The sequence below is a fragment of the Pseudonaja textilis genome, chromosome 2, assembly GCF_049901715.1.
Source record: "Pseudonaja textilis isolate UNSWEBS1 chromosome 2, rPseTex1.2, whole genome shotgun sequence".
In the NCBI taxonomy this organism is placed as follows: domain Eukaryota; kingdom Metazoa; phylum Chordata; class Lepidosauria; order Squamata; family Elapidae; genus Pseudonaja; species Pseudonaja textilis.
The window spans coordinates 42,415,640-42,438,695 of record NC_141991.1 but is presented as its reverse complement, the minus strand read 5'-3'; the positions used below and the strand labels follow the sequence as shown (position 1 = coordinate 42,438,695).

Below are 23,056 nucleotides of genomic sequence, written 5' to 3'. Positions count from 1 at the left end.
TAAAAGCTGATTAAAGAGTAAGACTATATGGCTGTGTTCATACAATACGTTTACTCAGGGATAATTGATGCATAATATGCTCAGCAGAAAACTGCATGGATGTGTTCATGAAATCATTTGTCAAGAGACTACCTTACCTAATGGAAAGAAACCCAATTTTCCGGGATTTGTGCATCACACTGAAATAAAGTAACCACATAGAGTGGGTTCACATAATAAACCATGCTAAATGTGTTTGAACAGTACTGTTGTATAAACCTCTGAGAACCAATATGCGGAGAGCATCTTCTACTGTATTTGGCTGTACGGCCTCCATGAATGCTACTCACCACTTCCAAATTCAATATGAATTTGTCTTAGTCTCTTCTTGGAATTAGTGGGTTCCTTCTCTAACAGTGGCAGAACAATCCATAAGCAAATGGGGTGGATTTTGATTTGGAGAAGCAGATCAAAGACAACAGATGTGCTATAATTTTGCAACCCTTCAATTGGTCTAAATTTATATATCTGAAATGCTTGCACTGCATATGTCGCTGCATGTGCTGAATATAGAACTGTAACACACATGTTCTCACGCTCTCTCTCTTCCTTGAGATTTGAGTGTGTATCTCACATAGTCCTTAGATTTCATAAATCTATGCCAGTATCTCAAACAGTTAGTGCCATTTAGGATATGAGGAGATAACAGTTTGGGGCAGTAACATTCCAATATGTTTTGCTGCCAGCAACTGAGCATGAAATGGAACTTCCTCCAATACCAGGGCCAACATTTTCAAATCATCAATCCAGACATTAAATCCTGCCTGCTTGTATTTTAAATTTTGCTACCTGATGCAGATGGTTCCTCTATGCTGATGCCAACTTAGTTTTTACTTTTAACCAATGCTTTTTCACTCTCAACATCCTGTTTCTTCCCTCCCCAGAGGGAAAGTTTTATGATGATATTTTGGGGGATGGTTGAAATTTTACCATCAGAGAAAGTGGATTCAACCCAGTGATCTTATAATATTGGTAAAAATGACTTCAAAGTGTGTATCCACACTTTGGATTTTCAGGTGGGTTTGTTGTGGGTTTTTTTCTTTTTTTGCTTTTCAAAAAGCAATTGAGGGCATTGTTTCCATATTCCCTTAGTTGTAGCAGTAAATTATAGTTAGAGGCAAGTCATCTATGCTGTGAATGCAAAAACCTTTTCATTCCAACTTATTTCTCCTTAATTTCAGTTTCATGCATTGTTGGGTGATGCCTGATGAAATTTTAAACATGGCAAATGCCGTTCTGTTTTCACAAACATGTGCCCCAGAGTAGCAAGTATTTCTGGAAGAAATATTGGCACAGTGTTGTCTCAGAGATGAAAGGGGCACCAGTCCATGCCTTAGTTTGGCAGACTAAACTGTCATCCTAAATGTCAAAGCAGCCTAAGTATTGTTAGTTTACATTTGTTTCTTTTGTAAGGCTAAAGCATTTACAAAATGCTTGGGGAGGGAGATTTCAGCTAAGAAGCAGCCAAATAATGATCCCCTCGAATTGAAATGGGAACACCAGCAGAAGTAAAGCTGTCACAGATTTTGGAAACAATACAAAGCATTGGAAATATTTCACTTTCTGGACTGGGAGTGAAGAATTTGGAACTCCAGTCATAAACAAAGACCAGAGAAGAATCTGAAACAGTTTTTTGGAAACCACACAACAAATGCAAACAGATGAATGGAATAACAGAGACACAGAATGTGGACTTTCGGTAATATGAAGAAGAAAAGACTCTAAGAACAAGAAACCAGAAAGGACAACACGCTCTGTCAGGAACGACTCAGATGAAAACAGACATATTATGTATTAAGCAGTGGGCAAAATTAGAAGCATTCTGGTTGAACTCGATCCGTCTGTACATGAGCCTTGAGGAGTCAGTCTTTAAAACAAAATACATCTTACAAGAGACAGATAGCTGGATGAATAACAGTTTTCTATGTCTATGAAAATGTCTGTGCCTGCCTTTCCCAATTTTTGTATGTGTGGTTTTGCAAGTTTTTAAAATAAGGTATTAGTAAGAGCAGATTATGAATGAAGAAGTAAAGTTATTGAATAGGATGCTTTTAGACCAGTGTTTTTAAACTTGGCAGCTTTAACATATGAAGACTTCGGTTCCCAGTATTTCTCAGTCAGAATGCTATGGCATCCCTTTAAATATTACTTTGTTTTTCTCCCATTTTGTTCCTGGAAGAGAAAGGATTTTTGTGTACACAAGAAAGGGAGTAGCACATAAGTATATTTTAAATTCTTTCCAACTCTGAATTGCTAGAAACGGGTGGGATTTTACCAGTTCGGACCAGTTCTATAGAACTGGTTATGATTCTGTGCAGTTCAGAGAACCAGCAAATCGTGCCACTGGCTGGCCCCTCCCCTCCTGTCAGATTTCTTGCTTTCTAGCTAATCTAAATCACTGTTGTACTGCTTTGCCTTCACCCAAAAGGCTTCCCTGAGGCCCAGTCAGGAGTGGTATTCAGGGGGTTGGAGGGTGCGGGAGAAGTGACCTGAGATCTGAACCTTCCTTAGGATTGAAGCTTCTATTTTCAGCGCAGACTCAGGCAGCAGATTGCAGAAAGATAGATCTGTGAGTGAATCTGTTATTCTGCAAGCAACTCAGTCTGATTTTGGGTAAAAGTTGCTCTCTCTTTTTTTATAAAAAATTCAATATTCACATAAATATTTACAATATTTACATACAAGCCATGCCCAGCCAGTCATGACCAAGCCACCCCAGTCAGCAAGGCACACCCACCCAGTCACATGACCACCAAGCCACACCCACAAATTAGGCCATGCCCACAGAATTGGTTGTCAAGAAATTTGAATCCTACTCCTGGTTAGAAAGGAATTATATTGAGGGAATCTAGGCTCTGTCTGTCTGTCTGTCTAGTCAAATGCGTGGGTTTCCCTATATTGTTTCTTTTAAAAACAATCACTTTCCAGCGTAAGAGCATCTCTCTTTCTAGAATATTAAAATGTAAGAGGTACCTTGTTTGAAGAAATGAGGGAGCAAGCCTAAAACACACATACACAGGTGCCAACACAAGCATGCAACCCAACTGCAAAAATCCAACCGTTCTGTGTTGGACCTTTGTGATTTTGGTGATGCAGTAGGCTTCAACATTAGGATATTTTAAAGTCAAAGAAAATTGTGTCATGAGTTTTTTTATAAAGTAGGTTTATCAGATAATTGCTAAAAAGAAAGCTACACAAAGACAGTTCCACAGACTGTTCATATGAGTGTTTCTGAAATAGAACAGTGGGGCAGCTGGGTAGAAGAAGAATTCTCTTTCCCACTGGCATCACCTGTGACACACAGGGTCTCTCACCTGGCATCTCTGCTCCATCTCTGAAGTAAGTGTGTGTGTGTGTGTGTGTGTGTGTGTGACGCTCATCTCCTAAGCTGCCTTTCTGGTATTTATAAAGTGTTCATAAAGTAAATAATGTCACCAGTACATCCCACATCATTAAGTTGTAATGTTTCAGCAGAATCTCATCTGCCATCATCAGGCTTCTGTATTGTGCTCGTCTGTGAGTCAGACTTTCACAGCCGTTTCAGTTTTAAATTTGGAGCTAGCCTACTACTGTGCCAGCATGATTTTTTCTTCATCCTGATTGGTTGGGAGTCTTGGTCTGTGTTTATTGGTCTTGGAGTTTGCTGTGTTCTGCTTGATTGGTGTTTCTAATATCTTCTGTCTGTTTTGTGGCTTTTTTTTGTCTTGACTGGCTGGCAACATTGTGTTCCTGTATTGGAGGCTTTTAGTGCAGCCTGGCTCTGAGTAAATGGACAGCTATCATTTATTAGGAAGCTAGGTTTCATCTGGGTGCCTGGTTGGGGTGTGTTTGAGCTGGAGGTATCAGGGGGGATCTGTTTCTGCCCAGGTGTTTGCCTGGCTAGTGGTGTGGAGATTTTCTTGTTTGTGAGTGCAGGCTTCCAGATAATTGTCAGTCTAATGGAGTCATCTCTTCTATTCATGCTTTCAGGTCTTTTTTCAATCTTTATGGCTTCTCTGATAATTCTGTGGCTGGGGTTTTCTATAGTGGCTAGGGTTTGGGTGCCATCAAAGTCGATGCTATGACCTTTCATGTGTTGGACTAGTGTTCCCTCCCCAGGCTCCAGAGGCTTTCCTCAAGCCTCCGGGAGAGCGAAAACAGCCTCCTTGGGCTCTGGAAGCTGGAAATGGGCCCATTTCTGGCCTTCCCAAACTTCCAGGAGGCCCGTTTTTGTCTCCCCAAGCCTCGTGCATGCCCTGCACTTCTCTGCATCCAAAACAGGCTGCGTGGGGACTCCTGAGAGGGGCAGGGTGGGTTGGGGCAAGCCAGAAGTGGGATTTGGGGGTTCTCCAAACTGCACAGAATCTTAACTAGGGACTCTCCCAAACACCTGTGGACCCCCAGCAGCCCAGCCCTGGTGCCAGTGTTATCTAACTTTGTGTCTGAAAGGAAATATGGATTGGGCCTGCCCTCCATCTGCTCAAACGGATGTGAGTCTGAGTTCTGCCAAATGGTAGGGGAACTACAATCACACCTTTTATTTTTGAATATGTTGATATTATTACAATATGGCAATGATGAAAGCTTCCCTATCCAGAATCTACACACCTTAAGGTTGCCAGAGTTAAGAAACACTGATCTGGGGGTTCAGCTATGGGCACCACCGGGTTGCCATTTCAGTAGGAAAAAAATTAAGGAGGTCAAAAATTATTGTGCTCTGTTAATCCCACTGCCCAATCAGTGTGATCTCAGAATGGTTTTTAGGTTCCACTCCAAAAATACCCTTATTTATATGGTGCTGCCTTGAAGCCCTTGTCTTTTCTGGGTATCTCACTTCAGCTTCTTGTAGATTAGTCTTATTGTCTCTTCAACGAAGCAAATGCTTACTGTGACCTCTAATACCTTTTAATGCCAATCTTTACTATGAGTGTCATAATGCACAAAACCTATAACTCTTGTTGTGCAAATAGAAGACAGTTAGGAAATTACTGTTTTTTCCTTCCCTGAGCTTCCTACTTTTCTTGCACCAAAAATGGCCTGCATTGCACCATTTATTTATTTTTTCTTCAATAGCTTGAAATTAAAGGACTTCAAGTTATAAGTTCCAACTTATATTGTAGATGATAAGCTATTTGGGCTACCTGGGAGCTGTTGTGAGTGGGAAATAGTAAAGCAATACACCACTGGACCTTTTTGTTTGCTTACTTGTTTTAAAACAGTAGTTCCCAACCTTTTTGGCTGCATGGACAGGCAGTGGAACTCAGTGGCATTGAAGAGAGAGTGGATAGTTTCCAGCATTCAAGCTAATCCCACGCATGTGCAAATGAAGCTTTGTGTGCTCACCTGCTACTTGCATGGCCCACTTCCCAACGAGCCACGGATTAGTGCTGGTTCATGGCCCAGGGGTTGGGGACCCATGTTTTTTAAAGCACATGAAAAAGTAGGAAGTTCAGGAAACTTCTACTTACAAGGCAAAGGTTATAGCCATTGTTACCAAAGGTAATAGCCATTGTGTTCTTATAAGCGCTCTTGGTTAGACTAGATCTAAAAGATATCCCAAAAAAAGAGTGAAAAAATTTTTTTCATCAAGAAAGCTGTCTATTGTGCCTGCCTTTATTTATTTACAGGAGGATCTGCTCACAGGAAGGAAAGTAATTGCCCATTGCTTTCCTGATACCAAAAGGTGGCAGGACACAGCAGCAAGGAAATTGTCCAATGGGAAAATATGATAGCATACAGCCTGGACTGAATCCTTGCAAACTGCTGCCCAAGTTCATCTGTCCGGACAAAATTTTGTGAAGTAACCTCAAAGTCAAGCTGGCATGAGCAAAGGACAGGAGCAACTTAAATGGTAAACGCAGATACTGTATGTATTTAGTTAGCAATAGCACTTAGACATATACTGCTTTACAGCCCTCTCTAAGCTGTTTACAGAGTCAGCATATTGCTCCCAACAATCTAGGTCCTCATTTTACCGACCTAAGAAGGCTGGAAGGCTGAGTCAGCCTTGTACCTGATGAGATTCGAACTGCCGAACTGCTGGCATCCAGCAATCAACCTGCGATACTGCATTCTAACTACTGTGCCAACATGGCTCCTGCAACTGTGGCCTGTTTATACAAAATGAAATTATATTGATTTTGGGTCTCTTTTCCTCTGTTTTGGATTTTAAAAGCCTTTTTAAGGAACAGGCTAAGGGAAGAATTCCTTATCGATTGAATGGATGCCTTCCTTCAAATACTTGTGTTACTGTAGTTTTACTTTTGGGAATTCTTCTGTGAAGTGCACACAGTCAATCCTTTGCTCTTTTTTTTTTTTTTAATAGTGTGGATCCCTGCAATCACAGGCTGCATCACACATAAGTCTGTCAAAGTTTGGCACATTCTGTAGTGATGAAAGGCATACATGAATAAGATTAAATTCCAGATTAAAAATGAGTGTCTGTTTTCTCCCTCCAATTCCTCTCCAGGTAGTCCACAACTTACACTTCAACCTGAAATTTCTGTTGTTAAGTGACACATTTGTCAAGCGAGTTTTGCACCATTTTACGACCTTTCTTGCCCCAATTGTTAAGTGAATCACTGCAGTTGATAAGTTAGTAACCTGGTTGTTAATAAGTGAATCTGGCTTTCCCATTGACTTTGCTTGCCAGAAGGTTGCAAAAATGTGATCACGTGATTTTGGGACACAGCAACAGTCATAAATATGAACCAGTTGCCAAGCCTCTGAATTTTGATCACATGCTCACGGGGAAGCTGTGAAGGTCATAACTGAAAAACAGTCATAAGTCACATTTTTCAGTGCCATTGTTAACTTTGAATGGTCACTAAACAAACTGCTGTAGGCCGAGGACTATCTGTATTATACATTCATGCATATAAATGAATAGACACAGAAAAAGATAGAGATATATAGATATTTCCAGGATAAGTGAAATATTAATTTTTGTTTCCCCACTATTCCAAACCAAATTATTTTTCTTCCGAATAGGTAATAGGATGTCAGCTTCAGTGCACAGAGCATAACTTATCGAAATGTCAGTTAAATAAAAAGGGTTGCTTGCAAATAGCTCTTTTTTAAAGAACCCAAATGTTTTGTTTCCAGCTACCTTCCTAGCACTCTTTATAAAGCTGAAGATCATCATGTGATATAGAAATAGTCCCCCGAACTGTAATTATAAACACAGAGAAATGTATGTTTTTTTTTAAAAAAAAATGAAATAACAGCATTAAAAATAAAAATCCAAATACTTCAGTATCATTACACTATGCCATCTTGCAGTTCCTCAAACATATGTTGCCATCTCAGGTCCATATGCTCTGCTGGTTGGCTTGTGCTAGAGTGAAGATAAGCTAGCTGCCCATAAATCTTCTGAAGAGACGGTGTTGGCCAAGAACCTTTGGTTTGGGCATCTGCCAAATGGAATTCAAGCTGAAAGTGAGAAAGGTGCCCGCCAGAAATTCAAGGTCAGATGCTGTGTGGTCTGTATGAGAAACTGGGAGTGGAGCTGAGATAAATGAAGTCATATGACAGGTTGGGTATGCTACCATGGAAACGTGCCATGTGGCACCAAGACGACATTGCATGTTTTTCTAACTCAGGTCTTTGATGACATCATTTTATATACAGCATTTGAAGAGGAGGAGGAGGAAGACAAAAGGAAGATGGATGAGCGGGCAAAAAGCCATTTGCAACAGGCTTGTAATATATGCTTACTCTGTTTGGACAGAGCAGACATACTCAATACTTGGATTACGGGGAGAAAACTTGGGTACCACTTCTTCAAACCTTCAAGTCTAATCTACTGCTTCACCCCTTCAGTTTAATTTAATTATAGTTCCCTGCAGTGACTGCCTGCATGAGAACAATATGCATCTCTCTCAAAACTTCAGTCATGTATTATTATAAGTCAGTGGGAAAAGTAAGGCAGAAAAACATGATTTTGTGGGTGGAAGGAAGAAAATTCCTGTTTCAAATTTCCTAGTTTTTGATTCATCAAAGTACCAGAGGAGATCATATTTCAATCAGAATAGAGCTGGAAGGGACCTTGAAGGTCTTCAAATCTAACCCCCTGCTCAAGCAAGATACCCTACCGTTTCAGGTAGGTTCCAGTCTTTCTTTAAAAATCTCCAGTGATGAAGCACCCACAACTTCTGAAGGCAACTGTTCCACTGGTTAATTGCCCTCACTGTTTAGGAAGTTTTTTCCTTAATTCCAGGCTGCTTCTTTCCCTGATTAGTTTCCATCCATTGTTTCTTGTCTTGCCTTCTGATGCTTTGGAAAATAAGTTGACCTCCTCTTCTTTGAGGCTATCCCTTAAATACTGGAATACTACCGTCATGTTACCCCTAGTCCTTCTTTTCTCTAGATTGGCCATATCCAAATCCTGCAACCATTCTTCATATGTTTTTGTCTCGGGGCCCTTAATCATCTTAGTTGCTCTTCTTTGCACTTTTTCCAAAGTCTCAACATGTGGTGACCAAAACTGGATGTAGTATTCCAGGTGTGGTTTTACTAAGGATTTATAAAGCGGTACTAATATTTTACATGATTTTGATTCTATGGATCTGTTTATACAACCAAGAATTTTACTAACTTTTTTGACTGCTGTTTTTTTTTTTACTGTTTAAGTGATCGGCCACTAGGACTCCAAGGTCCCTCTCACAGTTACTGTTTTGAGCTAGGGTTTGTATTTGTACCTTTGGTTTTTCCTGCCTAGGTGTAAAACCTTGCTTTTCTCCACATTAAATTTGATGTTGTTGGACAGGGCCCATTGTTCAAGTCTGTCAAGATGTTTTTGAATCCTGAGCTTGTCTTTAGGGTATTAGCTATTCTTGCTAGCTTAGTGTGATCTGCAAATTTTATGAGTTCCCTTTCTATTCCTTCATTTAAGCCATTTATGAAGATATTGAAGAGTACTGAGCCTAAGACAGAACCTTATGATGCTCCACTCATGTAGGTGTAGTCCATCATTAAGGACTACTTGTTGAGTATGGTTTGTCAGTCAACTACAAATCCATTTGATGGTGATGCTGTCTATCCCACATTTTTCTAGTTTACCAAGGAGTAGGTTATGGTCTTCTTTGTTGAATACCTTGCTGAAATCGAAGTATGCTATTTCCACAGCATTTTGCTGATCTACTAATTTAGTCACTCTGACAAAGAATGAAATAAGACTGGTTTGGCATGATCTGTTTTTAATAAATCCATGCTGGCTACTAGTTATAACTGTATTTGTTTTTAGATGTTCAAGGTCTGTTTTTTGATTATTTTTTCCAGTATCTTCCCAGATATTGAAGTTAGGCTGATTGGTCTGTAGTTTTCCTGGACCTGTTTTTTTCACCTTTTTTGAAAATGGGAACCACATCAGTTCTTTTCTAGTCCTCTGGCAGTTCCCCAATGCTCCAGGGTTTTTTAAAGATATGGTACAATGGTTCTGAGATGACATCTGCCAGCTTCTTTAGAACTCTGGGATGTAATCAGGTCCCAAGTGATTTATATTCATCAACATCAGACAGATGTTCTCTTACCTTTTTCTTGCTTATTTTAATTTTTATTTCTAGTCCACATTTGGCCCATAATGCATCCCAAACTGCATTGTTTTCTAGTTGTTTTGTGGACACACTGTGCCTGTGGGTTTGCATCCTAAAACAGAGGTCTTCTAAAAACAATAAAGGGACAGTCCCCTTTCAGCTTTCATGCAATTCAAACGAAAGATGTGAATGATTTGTAAATCAGATTCAAGCATTTTCTTACCATATTACTTCCTTTCAAGTGTTTTGTGTTCCCTGCCCATCCTAACCCAACATACCTTTGATATCTTTTGGACCTGCCTTAGTTCTTATCCACTTTTGCACAGTTATATCCATGGCATCAGCAGGAGCTAGGTGGACTAATGATGTGTCTACCTTTGCTTCCTTCTCCTTGGTATTGTATTGCCTCTTAATTCCCTATCTGTGATGCTTTGCTTTAGTTCCCTACCTGCAGAATTCTGGAAATAAATGATGGAGATGGACTAGGAGCGCTGTTTGTCCTTCTATCAGTCTATCAACAAGATAACTCTCTAAATGCAGAACATTATAGGACCAAATAAGTTACAATTGCCTGGGGGTAATGAAGAAAACTATATTAAGGAAATATTCCTTAAGCAGTGTTTCTTAAACATTTTCCCCTCAGGATCTTTCCCACTTTTATTCCTTAAGCAGTGTTTCTTAAACATTTTCCCCTCAGGATCTTTCCCACGTTTCTTAAACATTTTCCCCTCAGGATCTTTCCCACTTTTATTCCTTAAGCGATGTTTCTTAAACATTTTCCCCTCAGTATCTTTCCCACTTTTAAAACTTACAAGGACCCCTTTTGTTTTTATGGGTTTTCTATATTTATCGTATTAAAAATTAAAACTTTTGCATTTAAAATTTTTAAAAAAATCAAAATCCATTACCATTACTGCTTCTCACAATTGTTTAAAGGAATTTTAATATCATATTATTTTTCAACATAATGGCAAATAATTTTGATTTTGTGGGTCCCTGAGAGGAACTTGGCAGACACGCAGGGGCCTTTGGACCACACTTCGATGAACAATGCCCTAAAACACCCTTATGGGAAAATACTTGGGTATCAGCTTAGAGTGTTACAGAAGACATTTTGTTTTCAACATAGACTGGCACACAGAACACAAAAAGAAATGTATGTAACCCACCCCATGCTTCCTCATACACATGCACAAATCCACCCACCCATACCCACATATACATATACATAAATACAGCTCAGAAAAAAATAGAAAATACATACCAGCAATGCAAAACCTCCCTTCATTGCACAGAAAGAAAGACAAAGACCTCCTGTAGCCACTGCTGATTGGTGTTGAAATTCCAGAAGCCATGATCAGTACGCATTCTTTGCTATGTTTTTCCTGCATTCTAGTTTAACTATCACGGTCTTTGTTTCTTATGAACACTCTTGATTTTGTACATCTTGATTTTCCTATTCCTTAGCACTTCTTGGCATTAGTGTCTCCTTCCTCTACCCCATGGTCCTGCTGGCAACCTTCCTTAAGTCCCATATTTGGTCTAAAGTGAAGAAACTGAGTTTCTAAAAAATTCCCCCAGAGAGACGTTAGACAGAGAAAAGACACAAAAATCCTATGCAGAGGATTGTGGAAATCTAACTTTGGTGTAAAGCTATACATAATATACATGTTTAGGCTGTTACTGTACTGGACCTAGATGTGCTCAGTTTAGTATTCTCCATAGAGACACCATATAGGTTGGAGAGCAAATCAGAGGGGAAAAAAAACCACAAGATTTTGGGGGTCTCTTGAGCTGAGTTCTTTCCCCTTTTCCTTGCAAGAAAGAAAGAACGTAGACTACAAGCACAAGAAAACTTTGCCTGCTCTTACTCCAAGGGAAGTCCGCTTAGGACTCATTGTGTTCAGTCAGCATGCTAGCCCCAATCTATTAGTTACTCAAAAAATCAGAATCCTGTATTATTTTATCAGTGAAGAAACTCTTTGTGTGAAATGCTTGCTCTCTATACAAGGAGAAAGGGGGGGTAGGTTTAGTCTCCTTGAAGCTATTCCATTGGCTTCTCCCATCCTGCCTCTCTCTCCTTATTTGAATTTTCCACCATTTGCTCACTTTCAACCATCTCTTCCTCTGCTATTACATTCCCAACCTTCCTCCACTTCACAAACTATTATTGGGGAGTAAGAAGACAGGGTCATCTTCCTTTCCAATAAATATGGTAATTATTTTCTCCCAGCTGTTTATTTATTATTTTTAAATCAATCAAAAAGTCGACTGTGGCTTGGCTGTCACTTACTCAAAATATGAACATATTTCAAACATTAAGAATATAAAAGCCACATCTTTCATCTTTCTTATGAGAATCTAGAGTTTATGAGCATTCTTTCTTCATGTACACAGCAATTGGAATATTTGGGAAAGTTCTGTGATATCTTTAATAGTTCAGACAATTTCTATCTAAAAGAGGAGCTTAGAAACAGCCCCTGGTTCTCTAGGTGCTTTTAAAAAGTTTTTTTTTCCATTCATGAGATAATGCTAAAACGATCAATGTATTTAATCGGCAAAGGGAAAGGGATTCAGGTACAATCTCAGAAGGATTGCTTTACCTCCTGCTTTGCTCAATACCTCAGAATTTCATTCATGATTCTGTAATTTTTGGAGTTTTGTACTACCTACAGTGCAGGAAAGCTAAATCAGCCATGGTTCAGCAAATAGTTTTCTTCCACATGCAGCTGTGATCTAGTCTGATGTAAAGGCCTTTCCCTTGCATTATGTGATGATATTCTCATAGCAAAAAAATGTGGCATGTGACTTCATTCTGTTTAAGGGAAGCCTGGCTTTTCTTTCCCTCAAACTCGTGCGTGCACTTACTCAACAGTTACCATTTCATTCTAGGAGCAGATCCCTCCAACTTCTTGGGTCAGGAAGGTATGACTAAGAAGGAAAGATTTTCAGTACTGGTGCTCAAACTTTTCTGCATCCTCACCTATTTGTTTTCTATGCCCTTTGATGCTACTGAGAATTCTCTTCTGCTTGCAGCTGATCATCTGGTGGTGAGGTGTTTTTTTTTTGTTGTTGTTGTTTAGGATGTTGCTCCTTCTGTGGTCTTCCTTAACTTCTCATAAATTCAAGTCAGATTTAGGACAATTCCTTCCTTCCTTCCTTCCTTAGCAGTTCCTCCCCCTTTTCTCCTCTGTATTATTCGGCAGAGTCGTGGCCCTTTCCCAAGGGCATAGGTGGCTGGGCAGAGGGGAAAGGGGTGGGAAAGTGTTCCTACTATCCTTAATTTAACTGAAAGCTCAACTAAATGTCTCTGAAGATCCCATGTTTTCGTGCTTTTCATAAGGTACTTCAAGACTGCTGGTTGTCCCTGAACATCTGGAATACAACTGTTCAAAATCAATCAATGTAATACATAATTTCTGTCCAATGCAACAGATTTTTTTTAACTGGATCATTTGCACTCATGGTCTCTCTCTGATCTTGAGAGAAGTACATTGCAGTTTTATTTGCTGAAAACTGTACTGATTAGATGAACTGGAACCATTCCACTTCATGCTACCAAACTGTGTAAGGATATCAAATCAGTATTAAGTAGACTGTCTGTCACCTTTATCCACTCTCCTATACACAAACATCAGATTGTAGTGGTGCATTTTGATAATATTTCTGCAAATTAAGCTCAGATAAGTCTCCAGGTATCAAGAAATAAGAAAACAAAAATCCAGGTTGAATTGCTACTGCGAATGTGCAAATGTTCATTGAATACAAAACTCAGGAAAAGAATGGAAACCCAGCAGAGGCTGCGTACTTAGGGACAGATAGCAAACAACCTTGATAAGAAATAAATGCATTTGTAGCAATACAAGCTAATGCTTCAGGATATCTAACTAAGTTTGGGGCCATTAACCTTCTTGTTCTTTCATGGTGCTGATTTGATTTGCACCACTTAGACTGCAAACCTATATGACCTACCAGCAAAAAAAAATCAGGTCCCATTTTGCAATATAAACAACAAATTGGATCCCATATTCCAGGGTAAAAGTAAAATAGGATTGCAACTTGAACAGCTTCATTCTCTTGTCATCACAATTTGCAATATGGAGTTTAAGCTGCCAGGTGAATTGAAAGTGGTATGCTGCTGACAAGGAATGGTGAAAGGGAAAAGTATGTCATCACTCAAAGGAAGTATTCAGAAATCAAAGGCTTCCGTACAAGATCTACGCAGGGGAAACCTGACTTGTGGAGACTGTAGATGTCTCTGTCTTGGTGCCAACAGAAGTGTCATCCTCTGCCAAAGGATTCTTTCCACAGCAAAGCGTGGTGATCATACAGTTGCGGAACTACAAATAAATATTACAAAATCATTAGCACATGCAACTTGCACCATCAGGAATAAGCTGCAATAACCATGTCAAAAGATCAGTGATAATACTAGAACATGGAACATGCTGATGGCTGTTCTATCAAGACGTGCATTTCCACAATTGATCCTAATGCATCAACTGCAGCCCTTCCTCAGATGCAGATTTAGTGAAGGTTAGCCACTGAAGGTTAGCCACTGAAGGTTAGCCACATATTAATTCCAATTCTTCTCAAGTACCATAGTGTGCTTTATGTCAGGTCTTCAAAATAACCACAAAATGCAATTGGTACAAACTGTGATAACCAGGTTGTTGATCTGTGCATAATATAGGGATCATATGATGCCTATACTGGGCACAACCTAAGGTGTTAGCGTTGACCTTTAAAGCCCTACATGGCTTACAATCAGAAGACCTGCAATATTTCCTCCCCTGTGTCTGATAGGCACTTCTGAAGATGACCCCTGTGCCATTAACCTGGCTATTGGATAACCGGGGCTTCTTCTGGGTAGTTCCAGCTAGGGAATCCCTAAATACATAGCTAAGAAGACATATTTAAAATCTCATTCCCCCAGAATTTAGGCTGATGGCAAAGACACAACTCTTTGGTCAAGCTTTTATAATTGCGATCATTACAATTTTCAGCCAACTTTAAGTCATTAGTTTTAATCATAAAATGAATATTTGAACATGATTTAAATTGCAACAGTCGTACTTTTCTATTACTGTAAACTGCCTTGAGAGTTGCAAAGTGAGATATACATTTAATAATAAATAAAGTGAATAAAAATCTGGACACTGCTGTTCGTATTCATTCATAAGAGCAGCCTCCCACCATTTGTTTCCCTCCGCCTCCTTGGCCCTTTGGTTCTTTTGGAATAATGGGGTTTGTCCCAAAGGTGCTTTTTCAAAAGCCAACTGGACTTTGGTTTTTCTTTGAAGACATTTTGTTTCTCATTCAAGAAGCTTCTTCAGTTCTGACTGAAGTTCTTCAATTCTTCAGTCAGAACTAAAAAAGCCTTTTGGATGAGAAGCAAAACGTCTTCAAGGAAAAAAATGAAGCCTAGCTGCCTTTTGAAAAAGTTTAATTGCCTTTTGGGACAACCATGACCTGGATGATTAAGACTCTGCATAGATGATGGGATTTGTAGTCTAGTGTAACTGGCAGGCATGCTTGGGTAAGTTTTTATTTGGCTTTCCATGGCGTTTCCTCCTGAAATTCTAGAGAAAGAGCTCATATTTATCTTAATTGGTCCCTGTGTCTCAAGGTAAGTGAAAATCCTTAGTATGCTCCAGACACCAAGGAAATAATTCATAAACCTCTATTTCATTCTGCTTAAAATAACAGGGTGCAGCCTTCTTGCCTTGAAAGGCTCACAAATACTGAGATTTGTTAGCAGCTTCATTTGATCCAAGGAGACGCTTCGTTTGAAGGAAGGAGAAGCTTTTGGCAAGTTCAAGAGTGTAAGAACATCTTCTCTGGTCCCAAACTTCGACCCCTAACCACACACACACACACACACACACACACACACACACACACACCTTGCAAGGATGCTTGGATTGTCAGACTGACATATCAGCTCCACAAGATGCATTGCTGCTTAACATACAATGAAGAAGCAAAATTCAGTCAAGAGAGTGAATACGTCATGGGCTAGTTTCATTTGCCATCTGGCAATAAAACCACTGAAAGTTCTGCTGGTTTCCCCCAATCCTGTATTTATAATATGGAGAATAATTAGTCTATCTGGCAGGGCTTGCAACATGAATTATTATGACGTATATTGGAAGCACTTTAAGCACTTAGGGAAAATGCTGTAAATGCCCATCATCATTACACTCTTGAAAAGCCGTGGCAACATATCCAAGTTACCTGTTTGTTCATTACGATATAAATCACTGGGTTGTAGATTGCAGAGCTCTTGGCAAAGAAGGATGGGATGGTCATAAAGACAGGGCCAAAGTCAGATCCTTGATGAGTAAAGATATAGAAAGCCACAGAGGCATAAGGGACCCAGCAAACAAGGAAGGCAATCACCATAAGGATGACCATACGAGTGACTTCTTTCTCAGCCTTCTGGGTGGTGGCTGATTCCTGTTGCTGAGCAGCGGCCTGAAAAGCACAACAAGGGAGGTGATTGAGACTTTGCAACTGTGCTGTCCAGAACAGACAGATGTTAACCAGAAGAAGGACCATTGTAACCATTGTAATATGTATTGGAAAGAAGAAACTCAACATTATGTGCAGCTCTCAAGAAACTTGTGCGGCCTGCAGTCCCACCTGTAGAGGACACATTTTTGTGTGTGCATGGTTAAGTTAAAATTAAATGTAGTAAACTTAAGGGGAGGGGAGTCTCAGTAAAGAAAACCACTTATGAAAATAAGTGGAGGAATTTTGAGAAGAAGGTGGGTTTTACTTCAGACCTGATCATTTGGGGCTTTGCCTACCCCCATTGTTCTCTTGTCCTGTTCCTGCCTTCAGACCCTAACACAAACACTCCCATAAATTATTCTAAATATACACTTGGATTTCTTTACAGTAAAGCACATCTCTGGGATGCTGGAGAAGGAACACTAAAAAATCTATTAGAACTTGATGAACTCTTAGCACTGATGCAGCTGGAAAACCCTAGGAAATTGCAGATACGCTGCAGAAGATGATGGATGTGGTTATGACTATAACATTATTTCCAAAGAGAACCAACCAATCAAAACTTTTAATATCTTAACAACTCTGGTTCTTATTCTCCTTGTGTGGGTTAAATGTTTTCAATTTGAATTAGTCTGGTAGAGAAAAGGTTCCTCTTTCTGTAGAATCACCCACCTCTTTAACAGTGCAGACAAGACGACCATAGCAGAAGAAGATAATTATCAATGGAGTGACAAAGTGTACAAGGAACATATACATGACAAAGGACTCATTATGGACTTCTGGGGTTGGTGTATAATAATCAACTCCACATGAGCTCTGCATACCTTCTGGGATATACCTGTATTTAAATCAAATATAGGTAGAATATTACAGTTTGCAGAATTAAATAGTCATACTAAACCTTTAATGTTGTTACTATGTTCACTACTTAACCCTAAATAAATAAAAGTTATGTAGGCTTTGTGTCTTTGAAAGAAGGCTCATGAATTAATTAGGGCATCCGTCGGAACCCTGTCAGATATCTTGGGAGCATTTCTTGCTTATTTGAGAGTGGTAAGATTTGTTTATTTTTATATCCAAGATAGTATCAAGTAACCAAGAGTCAGTTTTGTGTAGTGGTTAAGGCACCAGCCTAGAACTGGGGGGCTGTGAGCTCCAGTCTCACTGTGGGCGCAAAGCCACCTGGGTGAACTTGGGCCAGACATTCTCTCTTAGCTGTAAAAAGGAGGCAATGGCAAACTACTACTGAAAACCTTGCCAAGAAAAGTGTAAGTACTTGTCCAGGCAGTCTCTAAGAATTGAATACTGTTGAGTGAAAGAGGAGAAAAATCAGGTAAACAGAGCTAATTCACTATTCTGGCTATTGTGTAATATAACTATTTATTTGCTTCTTCGTTAACATATGAGTGTTGGAGGCTTGGAGCTGCTGAGGCTTTTTAGCCAACTCAGTTTCTTGATATTGATTTGAATAGTCATCTTATTTATGAAGTTACATACAGAATATAAGAGAAGAATAAGAAAAGCAGAAGGACAAGGAATGTGGACATCCACATTAAAAGAAGACACATCAGGGATTTACTCCTGATAAATAAATACAGAAGTAATATCACTGAGATTTTGGATAGTCACAGTTTGGTGCCAACAAAAATTATTTGTGTAACTTATTTTTCCACAATAAGATAAAAAAAGATAATAAAAAAATCCAATGGCATTTGGATTTTTCCAACTTGGCATCTGATGTATTGATCCAATCAATGACCAAACTGTATGGGGAATCCAGGAAATTGCAGTTCAACATACCCAGAAAATGCCAGGTTGGAAAAGACTGACAAATTTACTACCCTTGATATTTATAGCAAAAGATGTATTAGGTATACCTGGACCTACATATTCCTTTATGATCCCCATTAGCTCCTTTTGTTCCATACATCAGTTCATATCATGGATTCAACAGATACCCACCTTGACCATCCAACCAGAGGAGGAGCAGCACAAGCCAAGGCCATGATCCAAGTGAGAGACACCCCCATGATGGCGTGAGTTTGGGTGAAACGGAAGTTGCTCATGGGCTTACAAACGACTACGTATCTTTCTACAGCCAGGACTACAAGAGACCAAAGAGCTATTTCACCTGTAAGAGAATAAAGCAATCACTCGGATAGATATTTAAAAACAGCAACAACAGAAAGATGAGGAAACATTTCCATGACCAAAAATGAAAATACTATTTTCTGATTTCCATTGTTGTGATCCTTCATGATGTTGCTTCGCATTGTATTGCATTGCATTTATGTGCTTCTCCCTCAGAAAATATCCTTGGAATATTTTGCAAGAATAAAACAAGGAACAACAGTAAAATAAAGTAAAACAACCTAATAGAATGTAAAAATTCAAATAATCATATAATTAATTTACATTAAAAAATTTAAAGAGCCATAGCTTACAAAAAGGTGTTAATATTTAAATGCCTGCCAAAGGACAAAATGTTGATTGATGTACATGGAATATGCCGGCTAGATTTCTTTAGGAAGAGAATATTTTGCAGAACAGAGAGAACTTCAGGAATAAAGGCGTTGGGAGAAGAGACCTCTGGGGCTCTTGCAACAAGCTGTACAGATGGGTGGGAAAAGAGAAGTGCTTCAGTTTGACAGGACCTAAGCTATTTAGGGCTTTAAATATCATCAACAGGGGGCACTCTGAGGCCCTGTTCCTGAAAATCACGGATTCTGGCAACTGCAGCTGCCATGTCAATGAAATAAAATCTTTGCATTAGCCGCATTCACAGCCTTTGGTCTGAGGAAAACAGTGTAGATCCCTGATCTATACCTTTTTGAACAAGTCTGGAAAATGGACTGGGGATTAGTGTAGGAATAAAATTAGAGTGGAATACTTAAAATGGCCAGACCCAATAAGCAGTTATTCTACTCTGTTCTTCACCACTTTAATTATCTAATTGTCTCCAGATATTCTGCCAGATGTAACATATTAAGGATTTTACAATAGATGCAGGACAGAGCAGATAGATGGGTGGAACAGGCCTACTACAAGGCTTGAAAAGCCAGGCATTTTGATATGTCGATTGATCTTATGTATTGTAACTGCAGTAAGATGTACAAGGATGGAAAAATAATGAAATCCTTCAGTGGAGGAATGGATTGTGAAAATGTCAGAACCCACACAGAGGGCAAAACTGAACCTGTTTGGGCAGATTAAAAACAATAAAAAACTTATCTGAAAAACTGGAAACCTTGTACAGACTATTTGCCGAAAGAAGAAAGAAATTAAATGATGATTTATGGGTTTGAAGATTAAGATAGATATGGACTAAATGAGGGCGTGAAAGAATTTATCTAATATCTAAGAAGAAGGAGGGATTATAAAATCATAACTATCTGTTGAAAAAAAGATCAGAAATAATTATATTTCTTTAGTTCTTTATTTTCTTTTCCTTGCATGTTTTCTCCTTTCCTTTCTTTCGATTGTATGGAAAAATTATTAATCAATATAAATAAAATCAATATTTTTCTGAGGAACTTTCAGATTGGTGATATAACAGGGACATTGTAAATAGAATATTCTGGGGTCAATCCTTGGCACTTCCAATATACACCAAGCATCAGAGAAATGGGCGGGGGTTTGGACTAGATGACCTACAAGGTCCCTTCCAACTCTGATTATCTGTTATCTGTTTTTCTAAAACCTTGGGGATATTCCTGTTCTTAGAATGGATCCAAAATTGATTGCAAAGTGGAAGCACCAGGGTGCATCTTAACTAAGTACTTTCATGTCATTCCCAGGATCTTATTCCATGTCTAATAGTCTCTTTAAAAGTGACTTCATTTTTAAAGTTCAACCCAATATATGAATGTGGCAGATCTTTATAATTTTGTCCAGAGCTTTCCCACTTAAATGCACAGAATAGGGGGAAATTTAATAAGGAAAAGAATAAATCAGCCAATCCCTTTTCCTGCCTATCCTAAAATTTCTGTGTGGGTTTGTTTATCTTTTTATATTTTATTCATAAAATAATTTAATAATTTAATCTGTGCTACTCTTCAGACAGTTATTTCATAAGGAAGTATATTTATGACCAAGGAAGGAAACATTGGCATCAAACCACAAATAATAGTGTGTTAAACATTTAAACTAAATTTGTTTATCCATGATTGCATGACCTCTGTAAATGCCATATACTAAATAAAATAAATAAAAAATAATAGTGAAATAAGTTCTACTTGGGGACATTGCTGTTCTATACCCCTGTAGTTCACACACCAGAACTTTTTTCAAAATTGTAAAAACCAAGATTTTTCATTTCTTTCCATCTCCAGTTTTGAACAGCATCCCAATATTTATGCCTTAAAAGTCACAACATTCCTCTTATTTCTGTCTTGAAGAATAGTTGAATGTAGGATTTGCTCCTTGGAGCACTTAAGAGGGGTGAGTTCTTGGAACATTTTTTTTAAATCTAAACGTTGTGTTCTTCAATATCTGCCTGCATTCAAGCAATAATGTTGGAGGAGACACTTCTTAAAAATTTGCTTCCTTCTCAAAGAACCTCATTAGAAATTTGTTTCTTTTGTAAAACAGTTTTACACTGTTTTTGTAAACAGTGAAATCAATGGAATTTGTACAAAAGCCACCTTTCTAAACTTTAGACATTCCAACATGAAAGGTGAAAGGAAATAAGCTGGGATTTATCCATTTTCTTTGGTTATATGTAACAGCATTCTAAAGAGAAGACTTTGGGAGAATTTGTTTTCCCTAGGTTGTTTTGTTTCAAAATTAGGGCTCCTCTGAGCCCAGTACATTTGAGTAGTAAAATATATAATAATAAACCAAATTTAAATCATTGCAAGATGATGTCTGAAACTGACTTGAACACATAAATAATTTTTAATGCTTTAAATTTACAGCAGGCTGGTGTGTTGATTTAGTAAAGTTTTGCCAGTCCATTAAACTGTGAAAACTTGCCAGAGACACCTATCCTCTGCCTGAGCCAGACAAAGATCACAATAAGAATTTTTTGTCTAAAGAAGAAGGTTGGTGAACAAATTAACAAAGTTTTTATATTATATTTTGAATCTGAGTGTGATTTTTACCATTTCATAGCCACATTAACAACTTGCTTTTTTTTTTTATTCTGCTAGCATTTAAGTCCAAGTTACTAAATTCAAGATATAACTAGAATTTCCCAATGTTAATTGTTTTGGAAATTCTGATTTGGTGTTATAAAGAACATGCCACGAATACAGGGAAAATCTGATCTATACAACTACAGCTTACAGGTTCATTAAGGGGAAAATGACACTTGGGAGGAGGAATCGAAATACATACCACCCATTGTCGCAAAGAAGCCTTCAATGTTGCATCCTACTGTCCCAAAAATGAAATATCCATTCATGGAAGTGTACATTGTGGTGGTGAAACCAACCAAGACCATGAATAGATTGGCTACTGCCAAATTTAACAGGATGTAGTTCAGGGGTGTTCTGAGTTTCTTGTGTTGGATGGTGACAAAGAGGGTTAGAAAATTGATAGGAAATCCAAGCAGAATCAGAAGAAACATGTACGCAGCCAAGGCAGAATATTTCCATGGATCTGCCAAATAATATTGGGGATACTCATATGGACTCCGAACAACACCAGTCTTGTTTGACATAGGGATATAGAAATTAAGGCCTTCCGTTCCATTCATGGTGGCAGTTTCTTAGATATCTCGTTTCCAGCAAAAATGCCTTTCTTTCTAACTCTCTTCTTATATTTGAGCAATTATTTGTTGAGTTGCTCCTTCCAAGCTAACACTGCTCCCTTTATAAAAGGTGACCCTGGTTAAGACTATGTTACTGGTGTCAGCATGACTTAGACTTAGGTCAACATCAATCATAATAATCCAAGATAAAATAGGTCCCTTTAATTCTACACACTGGATTGATAATCACCTGGTACTGGGGCTTCATCTCCAAAGAGCTGTAAGCATATGCAGATACCCAGCATGGGTAGCTACATGGAGATGTGAAATAGGGTGAAAGACATAATAGTCAGCCTCTGTCTGCTCCAAGAAGTTGCTTTGTGCCATTTGCTCTTGCCAGTACAAAAACATCACAGCCTCCTTCTGGAAAACCTCACCTGTATCAGAATGAGGCAGCCCACTCTCACTAGTAATAAAGAGAATGATAGTGTAGCAACTTTTAGGGCACTAGTTCCTCATTCCCATTGTCAAATGAGAACAATAGGCACATACAATTTGAAATTACTTCGAAAGTGGCTTCCTTGAAAGAATTCTGGGAATTATGTCGATGTTGAGTGTGTGTACATGTGTGTGTGTGATTTGATACAACTGCCCACTGTTTGCACAGAACTGTGATTCCAAATTTGTGGTTAGTCCTCATGAGGTGAAGAATGAAACTGATCTTACACGTATCAAAGAATTAATTTGCATTTCAACCAACTATCATAACCATCATTTATAACATGTCTACCAACTCAAACATCTCTACAATTAAAAGCTAAGCACAAAACCAAGTAATGCAAAACAGCATTAAGCCATCGTAACAATAAACAGAAAACAATAAATAATAGCCTGACTACATCTGTATAAAAAGAGTAAACTAGAGCTGTATTCTTCAATTGATAAAGCACAGTTGAGACATGTGGCATAACAGAAGAATTTTGATGGAACTTGGGAGAGCCCATTGGGTCTACTTACATGAGAAATGAAAAGGGGAAAGGAGAAATTTGTCCACATCTCCCAAATCATTAACCAATCCTCTTTTTCTGATTAATGCTAATGTAACTGTAATATGACTATATCATATACCTACAGGACTGCTTTTGTAAGTAAAGAATATTCCAATCTTGTGCAGATATATCATTCTCTCTTTCATGGCTTTTAAGTAAGAGCTATAAAAATTAAGGCATACATTCCAGAACTGAATCCCTCACTCTGCATCTGCTGAACTCTTAAGTTATCCCATCATTATCCAATG

At 38.6% G+C, this 23,056-nt stretch overlaps 1 protein-coding gene across 1 annotated transcript; it reads right to left on the bottom strand.

The window, feature by feature from the left end:
- Positions 1 to 12,623: 12,623 nt before the first annotated feature.
- RHO (rhodopsin) lies at positions 12,624 to 21,874 on the bottom strand. The gene is made up of 5 exons (XM_026722881.2): positions 21,405 to 21,874; positions 18,030 to 18,198; positions 16,740 to 16,905; positions 15,789 to 16,028; positions 12,624 to 13,891 (listed from the first exon to the last, which is right to left on the bottom strand). Exons 1-5 carry the CDS (start codon positions 21,763 to 21,765, stop codon positions 13,769 to 13,771), a joined length of 1,059 nt encoding a protein of 352 aa, XP_026578666.1. The 5' UTR covers positions 21,766 to 21,874; the 3' UTR covers positions 12,624 to 13,768.
- Between the last annotated feature and the right edge of the window lie 1,182 nt (positions 21,875 to 23,056).

Excerpts from the sequence above, each read along its gene's own strand:
- RHO (XM_026722881.2), bottom strand. The coding sequence starts at position 21,765 with ATGAATGGAACGGAAGGCCTTAATTTCTATATCCCTATGTCAAACAAG. Across the intron at positions 16,906-18,029 it reads CCTCTGGTTGGATGGTCAAG|GTATATCCCAGAAGGTATGC; the intron begins GTGGGTATCTGT and ends ATTTAAATACAG. Across the intron at positions 13,892-15,788 it reads ATATCGTAATGAACAAACAG|TTCCGCAACTGTATGATCAC; the intron begins GTAACTTGGATA and ends ATTTATTTGTAG.